Source organism: Gigantopelta aegis, chromosome 3, assembly GCF_016097555.1.
Source record: "Gigantopelta aegis isolate Gae_Host chromosome 3, Gae_host_genome, whole genome shotgun sequence".
In the NCBI taxonomy this organism is placed as follows: domain Eukaryota; kingdom Metazoa; phylum Mollusca; class Gastropoda; order Neomphalida; family Peltospiridae; genus Gigantopelta; species Gigantopelta aegis.
In genome coordinates this window covers 9,764,770-9,774,545 of record NC_054701.1, presented here as the reverse complement: position 1 = coordinate 9,774,545, position 9,776 = coordinate 9,764,770, and the positions used below count along the sequence as shown (strand labels likewise).

Below are 9,776 nucleotides of genomic sequence, written 5' to 3'. Positions count from 1 at the left end.
AGGGTTGAGGTGCCCTGAGCTTTCTGACGTACACATATTTTAATTATATTTCATATACTGTTTTTGTTTTAACTTGTCGCATATATTAACAATAGCACCGGTAAATAAAAAAAAGCCCATAATTCAGATTGAAACTAATATACATGTATACAGAATGCAGTATGCAAGTCACTGAACATGAATATCATTATGTCCAGTAAAACAACTTTTTTTCGTAAATGTTTAATCTATGTTTTTATATTGCTTTGTTGTGGCTTCGTAGTCTGTATTATGTGTGTGGTAACTTCACCTTAGAGACAGAAAAACAAACAAACACAACGTCGTTTATACTTCCTTTTAGAAATACCGATTTTCTAGGAACGGAGCTTTCCATGAGAGCCAACAAACGGTGTCACGCCTGAAACGGGTTTGTGTGTAACGAGTCATTTACACATATACCAGACACTTGACAACACTCAAAAACTACCATCCGCCAGGTAAGAGTTACATAAAACCAGATTGTTTACTTGTTTATATATACATATATAATTTTTTTTTTTTTTTTTTTTTTTCCCCCCCTCTAGTGATATTATCTGTTATTTGTATTTACTATATTTTTTTTTTTTTGCGTACATATTTAGAGAATAACTAACGAGCTACGAGGAATTACGGATTATCTGTCCCGAATTAATGTTTTACAGCATTAATTCACGAGGGACAGATAATCCGTAATTCCTCGTAGTGCGTTGGTTATTCTCTTTATTACCCATTGTCATTCTTTAACGATTTTAAAAGTATATTTACGTTCTCGCTACTGTAACAACTAACAAGCTCTACCAGCCATAATAATATATTCATACGCGCCGTAACCGGTGCACACCCAACAGTATCCACCAAGAATAGTTCCAAAAAACCCCAGTCAAAATAATAAAAAAAATTTTTTTTTAAACATTTGTACATATATTTTGATTTTTAATTCCGTAAATGTTCGTATCGTAAAAAAATATTTGATGTTCGTAGTAATAGTTTGACCGATGAATGGAATCATGAATGAACAAAAAGTAGTCCCGGCAGTATGTAATTGCCAATCAAATCTTGTCTTTTTAAAGCCAGTCAATCATTGACTGTAGAAGCAATCTGCACACTGTGCAGAGATCGAAAAAATATTACCCCGTATATTTGAGCCCATATGGGTAATAATATATCTTTATCTCGCCTTCATGTAAAATTCTTTAATCTCATTGGTTGTTTGCCGTTGGACAAATCCCTTATCCCCCTGTGGGCGGAGCCAAATTCTCTTATACCCCGTCTGTAATTTCCAACAGTTTCCAGCCGCCCCAGTTAATGCTAAAGCAATAATTAGATTATAAATAACATTGATAATCAATCAAGTATACATAATTAATTTTATTTTTACTATAAAATACACTGTTTCAATACTTTTAAAAGCTGCAATGTTGAACTCGGCCACCTAATTACGGTCGTGGTGTTATTGTATTAATGCGCGATTAGCAACAGTTGTTTTTTTGTTTTTTATTTTTAATATATAATTTGTTTTACTACATACATTTCTGATATAAAAAAAAAAGTTTTTTTTTTTAATTTTTAGTAATATCTGTTTCAGACAATTTCGTATTAAAACATTTGAAGTTAAAAACTCGTTTATCGATGGAACTATTTTTCGTCACTGGCAAGTGGTTTCGTTCGCGTCCGCGTGGTACGGCTCCGTTAATAAATTGTTAACAATTATTGTCTGGCGTTATTTTGATTATTTGGCTATATGGTTTAACATGTCGGCAAGATAAATTCGTTGTAGAAGCATCTCTCGGGGTATATGGCTTTTTATGTACCCTCTGTGTGTTCTTTTACACCCTCGCCTTCGGCTCGGGGTAAAAGAACACACAGAGGGTACATAAAAAGCCATATACCCCTCGTGATGCTTCTACAACTTATATTATCATTTGCTTTGTTGATTATTGTCTCTCACACAGTTTGCTCGATGCGCGACCGTCCATGGGCACATTAGGCAATTTCTCGTTCTAGCCAGTGCGCCACGACTGGTATATCAAAGTCCGTGGTATGTGCTATCCTGTCTGAGGAGTAGTAGACCCGTCCGTTGAGCACAATGTATGCAAATGAGGTAGGTCACGTGACCTGTCCTGCGTTCTGATTGTTTGACAGGGGCGTGGCCTAATGACGCCACGGCGTGGCTGACCTCTAAGTGCTTTGGCAAATGTCATCTGATCTAGATGACCTGGGTTAATGGCTATAGCAGCTGGGTGACCCACTAAATAATTTCCTATGGCCTAGGCCTAACCTCCTATCCCAACCTCCCTGTTCCTCAAAGGGCTAAATGGTAATTAAAATTTATGTTATTAGTTTTCATTTAGACAAGCCCGCTCTAAAAGCGCCAAATTTTGTAGATAATTAATAAGTATATTTAATTGTGAACTGCGCAAATAAATTAGTAAACTCCCATTATATTTTTTGGTTTAAACTTCAAAATTGTCCTGGTAAATTTCTGTCCCAGAGCCGGCCCATGGCATCCATGAACAGGTCCCGGGATGGACATGCTTGAAACCTCTGTGGTATAGGAGCACGTAAAATGGTTAAATGCCTAGCCAAACTGGGTGACCAATCAGATCGCAGGACAGATCACGTGACCTACCTCATTTGCATATATGGTGCTCAACGGACGGGTCTACTTCTCTGAGGGATGGTGCATATAAAATATCACTTGCTACTAATATAAACATGCTACCGGTGCTCCCGTTCACCTGTCAGTGCAGGCGGTCCCTCCCTCCCCCCCCCCCCCCCACACCTTTCCTGTCATGGACGGAGGAGCCCATGACAGGCGTGCGCTACAACAGCTTGTGTACGTAAAACACTATGACCTGACCTGACCTAATATAAACATGTAGCGGGTTTCCTCTCTAAAACTAAAATGTCAAAATTACCAAACGTTTGGCATTAAGTAGCTGATGATTGATAAATCAATGTGCTCTAGTGGTGCCGTTAAACAAAACAGGCTTTATCTGACACAGGTGTAGAATGAGTTGTAACTGTTCGTCGTCCAGCTCGAGTGGCGGGAACTCGTCCTCCTCCTCCGCCAGCGCCACTGGTGGGGACTGTTCCTGCTCGTGCTCCTCCTCCGCGTCCGACAAAGGAGCGTCCGCATCCTCCTCCTCCAGCGGGTCCAGTTCCTCGTCCAGTTCCTCATCCTCGTCCTCGTTTAACAAGGTATGTACAACTCGCATACATATATACATACACTAACACAAACACACACACTAACACAAACACACACACACACACACACACACACAGATATATATATACAGACACACACAGACAGACACACACAGACAGACACACACAGACAGAGAGAGAGAGAGAGAGAGAGAGAGAGAGAGAGAGAGAGAGAGAGAGAGAGAGAGAGAGAGAGAGAGACACACACACACACATACAGACATACACAGACAGACACACACACACACACACACACACACACAGACATACACACACACACACACACACATACACACACACACACACATCTTCTCCAGCTAGGCAAAAAAGGCATTTTAACCTAAAAAGGGCACTTTATCTAATTTATGTGTTTCCTACTGCAAGTTCCCCCAACCCCTCTCTAGGCAAATGTATGCCCAGTTTTGCTTGGGTTATTTTTCTTCCCCCTTTTAATGATATTTCGTTTTAGTAAACTAACATTTTAGGTGTGTGTTGAAAATTATATAGTGTTATTTGTTATACTTTATCCGCAACTACCGGTTGTTTTGTTTGTGTATTTTTACATTTGTTTTACTATACTTCAAACACATATCTTATTGTTACTCCAACGTATCTTTATTATTATAAATTATTATTATTATTATTTTCAGTTCGAAAGAGACGGGTAAGTGATTTTTTTCTCTCAATGGTGTATATAGTATACAACACTATTCACAGGGTGTAGGGTATAACATACTATTGCGGACCTCCTAGGAGGGTGGCAGTCTTCCTTCTCCAGATACAAGGTATGACATACTATTGCGGACCTCCTAGGAGGGTGGCAGTCTTCCTTCTCCCGATGCAGGGTATGACATACTATTGCGAATCTCCTAGGAGAGTGGCAGTCTTCCTTCTCCCGATGCAGGGTATAACACACTATTACGGACCTCCTAGGAGAGTGGCAGTCTTCCTTCTCCCGATAAAGGGTATAACACACTATTACGGACCTCCTAGGAGGGTGGCAATCTTCCTTCTCCCGATGCAGGGTATAACACACTATTACGGACCTCCTAAGAGGGTGGAAATCTTCCTTCTCCCGATGCAGGGTATAACACACTATTACGGACCTCCTAGGAGAGTGACAGTCTTCCTTCTCCCGATGCAAGGTATAACACACTATTACGGACCTCCTAGGTGGGTGGCAGTTCTCCTAAAGACGAACAACTGATAGTGGATCATGGAAGCAATCACGGCTTTAACTAACATCCTTTTGACTCTACTTTGTGCAGAGATACGATTTTGATCATATTACATAAAATATGGTTTTGTCATTCAGATTTATACCACAGTGCTCTATTAAACAATACTCATTGTAAAATGTGTGTATGAATGATGAACGGATGAACGGATGTCGATGGGAAGAAGAGACGAGTGAGAGACTGGGTGGGGTGGGGGATGGGTACATTTATAACTGGTCGGGTATGGATGTCAGTGATTCATTTCTTGAAATAAATTGGTTACCTGAAACGTACATGAATAATCAGGCGCGGATTCAGAGGTTTGGGGTGTGGGCACCGGTCATGGTAAGAGGTGGATGAACAGGCTTCCCCTCGGCTCACCCCCCCCCCCCCCCCCCCCCGGCTCCCCCCCCCCCCCCCCCCCCCCCCCCCCCTCCAACACCGGATCCGCGCCTGATAGTGAATTAGTATTATATATTTTCAGGACATTTGAAATAGGTATGGCTCAAGCCGGAACGCTGGCGGCGCTTGATGAAAGACAGGTGGGTATCAGTTCTATCTAAAGCGGACATCCATACAAACCCTTCATTCTCCCTTGATAGTGCTAACAAAAAAGAGTAATCCATGGAGTGGCAGTAGCTGCTGTAGTAAACTTTAATAACCTTTTAGGTAAAGAAAACAATGTCATTACTTTTAAGCCATTGTTAAAATTATAGCTAAAAGTTGCCATCTTATTTTATTACGTCGTCAAAGATTTTTATACATACAGACATATACATATTTTGTGGTTTTTATGTTTTACTTCTTGTAAATACAATACTTTTTAAGTATGTTTGGTAGTCTTTTAATAGTTTTAAAGTCTCCCATAACTCCATAGCAGTGTCTTGTGTACTTTTACTACACTATTATTGTATTATTACTGTCCAACTCTTGTTTTTATTTTAATCTGTACACAAGGTGAGACGAATATAAAGAATGTCAATGTCCTGTCTAATTAACTGTGTGCTCCTTAATCATATGGCTGACGCCACAGAACAATTATTAAAATTCGTTTAGTGCGTCATTAAATAAAACATCTGTATTATACAATGTTTATACTTTGTTTGAATATCTAAAACTTTTAACCACTCATTTGTTGAAAAACCGAGAAAGATTTAAAACGGTACACGCCGATATTCAACACATTATAATTGGCTGTTTCATATATCTATAATTCTTTAACACATTTGTATGGCCTCTACGCGGAGTCATACAGTGTGCACATCGTTTTTTCGGTTCATACTTGCATGAACCAAAAAATAATTGCGATCAATTCTTAAAGTGGCTTAAAAAAGAGAGATATTCATAACTGAATGAATTTCAATTTTGTAATACTTTTGGCAATTCTTAGAAAACAAAATAAATCGTTTCAGCTGTTTTCTTTATTTTAAATTAATAAAATGAATCAATAAATGTTATTTATTGTTTAAAATTGTTTAAAATCCGGAAAATATTATAGAAAATTAAAGAAAATTCTCTTCTTAACCGTTTAAGGAGTTTTATACTATTAACTACTCAGTTGCCTCCCAAAACAAAAATCCTAGCTACGGCCCTGTATATTTCGTGTTAACAGATATCTTACGGTATTTGGATTTACATGTTCCATGTTATAGATATTTCAAGAGTTATTTTGTGTTCATATTTACTCAGTTATTTGGTTTGTAAATAGTTTCTGTATTATAAACCTTCTGACGTTTTCTTTGCAGGTGATATAACACATTCGGGAAATCGGCAACGGTCCGAAACGAAGAAAACCATTTGAAAAACAAAACAAAAAACCCAGACATTTTGGCGTCACGATATGTACTAAACAAAACCCGTTAAGGAAATGCTTTACAGGACTTTTGGTTTTTGCTAAATTCCATTGATTATGGAATTCCTTCGTAGCTGAATCTCACCCTGAATCAAGATAATAAACATACATTTCTATGTGTAGTACGTGTTGAGTTTTAATTGTCGTCCTTAGTTGTCTTGTGACAGTAATGAGTCACTTAAAACTTGGTTGATAATTGAAGTATTTCCTGTGTCATTTATTTAGATTCACAATCTAGTCATCATATCTTGCCAATGTATACAGTGATTGCTGGATGTATATATATATATATATATATATATATATATATATGTGTGTGTGTGTGTGTGTGTGTGTGTGTGTGTGTGTGTCTATATATATATATATATATATATATATATATATATATATATATATCTTTCTCGCTCTCTCTTTCCTCTCCTTTTCTCTCTCCAAACCTCAAACAAAATAAACAAAGAAAACGAAATAACAGACTCCGAAAATATAAGCGTTTGCTTCGATAAAATACAAAACAAACAAAAAATCATCCCCACCCCACCCCTAAAACAACACAAAAGCCCCAACTAAAAACACACACACCAAAAAGAAAAGAAAAAAACAAAAACAACAAACAAAACAACAAACAAACAAACAAAAAACCAGACAACGTTGAATCGCTCCACTCACAACCAACATAATTTTAAATAGTGTCTGTGTATTGAGGGTGTCCCTAACTTAGTATGTAGGAGGAATTATGAAATAAGATGAGGTATGACCTAGTACAAACACTGGGATGAAAGAAAACCCTTTAACGCCTAGCCACACGATACGAGTGCCCTGTATGATAATAACCACGGAAATAGCCGATCGTTACACGATAACATTTCGGCTATTTTCGTACTAGGCACTCATATCAGTGTGGCGTCGCCTTTAATATACACCCACCGATATTTTATGCATGAAAATGTATTTCAATGGGTGCTTTGTGAGAAAGAGAAGTATGTACTTTTACAAATATAAATGTCAGTTAAATAAAAACAACTACTACATCGACGACAACATCAACAACAATAACGACAACAATAACAACAACATCATCATCAACATCAACAATAACATCATTATCAACATCAACAAAAACAACAACAACAACATCAACAAGAACAACAACATCATTAATAAGAACTAAACCTAGACGAAATAAACAGGAAAACCCTATGGGCCGAATTTACAAAGCGTGTTTGTAACTTACATGTGTGTAGCTACATGCATTCACAACGCTTAAACACCTGTTTATGTCTTACATGTGTGTAACTACATGCATTCACAACGCTTAAACACCTGTTTATGTCTTACATGTGTGTAACTACATGCATTTACAACGCTTAAACACCTGCATTTAAGATAGGAAAGAAGGGGCTTCTAAATTCGGCCATATATGCCCATAATAAAAGCCACCAACTCGAGATATAATGCAAGAAGAAGAAGAGAAGAAAAAATATTTTATTACAGTGCCACATGCTGTACATAAATCATGTAATATAAATATATGTATACAGAGGTGACAAAATACAGCACCCGGCCAAACGACCTACGAGACACTCCAAACATTTAAAATTCCAAAATATTTAAAAGAACATTGTGCTAACTTCTAAGTAAAACAATTTAATGTGTTTATTATAAAATATAATACTGATGCTAAATTTGATTCGGGTTACGCGAGAAAAGCAATCATAAAATTGTTATACACTAAGTTGTTTTTCTCTTGAACATGGTTAAAAGAGAGCGGCCAACGGTTTAACCAAATTGCCATAAATCAGAAATGATTTAAACTGGTCTGTAGGTATTAATTCAAGAAAGTTAGGGTTTATTATTGAGATTGCATCCCATAACTTCATTCTTAAATCTGAATAGAAATTACACGTGATCAAAAAATGAAATTCATCGTCTAAGATATTTTGGTTACAACATTTACAAATTCGACTATTTAACGAGGTTATCGGCCTTGTAAATCTCCCAATTTCAACTTCCAAGGGTAACGTGCCGCACCGAAATGTCGCTAAAGTGCTACGCTGAGATCTATATAAAACAGAGCCTAACATACGGCTCTACAGAGAGGGAATGCTTGAATTGCCTATAATTCCAAAGTCCGTAAATACAACTGCACAAACTCGCAATCCCGGAGAATGCAACATTTTCTTCCTGTGCAGTGTTGTCTGTTTGACCTGAGTCATCTGCATGTTTAATGACCCAGATAACGCACAATATAATTTCATTTCAACTTATTTTTCGTGCTTATATCCAATTAAGGTTCAAGCCCGCTGTCCTGGGCACACACCTCAGCTATCTGGGCTGTCTGTCCACGACAGGGGGTTAGTTGTTAGTTGTTAAGTGGTTAGTGAGAGAGAAGAGGGTGTAATGGTCTTACACCTACCCATTGAGTCGTTAAAACTTGCTCTGGGTGAGAGAGAGAGAGAGAGAGAGAGAGAGAGAGAGAGAGAGAGAGAGAGAGAGAGAGAGAGAGAGAGAGAGAGAGAGAGAGAGTGCGTGTTTTGGTGGGGGACACACATGAATATATATATATATATATATATATATATATATATATATATATATATATATATATAGTGTTATACACACACACATATATATTATACAAACACACACACACACACACACACACACACACACACACACACACATATATATATACATACATATATATATATATATAATAATAATAATAATAATAATAATAATAATAATAATAATAATAATACATGAGTGGCCGTTAGATACCATTTATCTCACAACAAGTTGTTTTAAAATGTATCTAACGAGCGAAAGCGAGTTGGATACTTTTTTAAACAACGATTTGGGAGATAAATGGTATCTAACGGTCACAAATGTATTATTCTATTTCTTACATATCCTCAAAAAACAGGGTTTAAGCACATTTTAACATCCTTTCCGACTAAAAGGTATTTACAGCAGTGTTCAAGATTAACGGTATCCCGATATCCCGGGGATACCAGAATTTAATTTTGGATACCAGACTTCAAGAACCCAGTATCCCACCGGGATACCATATAATACTAAACTCTCAGGTGGGATACCAGATTTTGAAATGTTAGTATCCAACTGGGATACTGGCCAAAAATTTTAATCTCGAACACTGATTTACAGCCGTTGCACTTGTAGCTGACTTACGCATCACAGACACATAATTGCCAGGTTAACCATACGTCAGAGTGTAATCGATTTCCACCGTGCTGGATTTTTTGTTTTATTGGACGTATGACACTGGTGATCTGGTCATCACCTAGGAACAGTCAGTCGTATGTCTTGAAATTGTTAACACACGTACGTGTTTAAACAACTATGTGTTGTCGCAAATAACGCATGGTGTTCTCACCAACGCGTGTGTAAGAAAAATAAATAAAGACAGATTATGTCGGAATTACCGTCAGACATCCGAACAATGTGCTGGGGTGTCATTC

The 9,776-nt window shown here is 37.4% G+C and overlaps 1 protein-coding gene across 1 annotated transcript; it reads left to right on the top strand.

Moving 5' to 3' along the window:
- The first annotated feature begins 320 nt into the window (after positions 1–320).
- Positions 321–6,419, top strand: LOC121369459 (uncharacterized protein DDB_G0271670-like). The gene is made up of 5 exons (XM_041494559.1): positions 321–476; positions 3,024–3,219; positions 3,879–3,892; positions 4,930–4,987; positions 6,191–6,419. The coding sequence occupies exons 2-5, from the start codon at positions 3,031–3,033 to the stop codon at positions 6,197–6,199; spliced, it is 270 nt and encodes an 89-aa protein (XP_041350493.1). The 5' UTR covers positions 321–476; positions 3,024–3,030; the 3' UTR covers positions 6,200–6,419.
- The last annotated feature ends 3,357 nt before the right edge of the window (positions 6,420–9,776 follow it).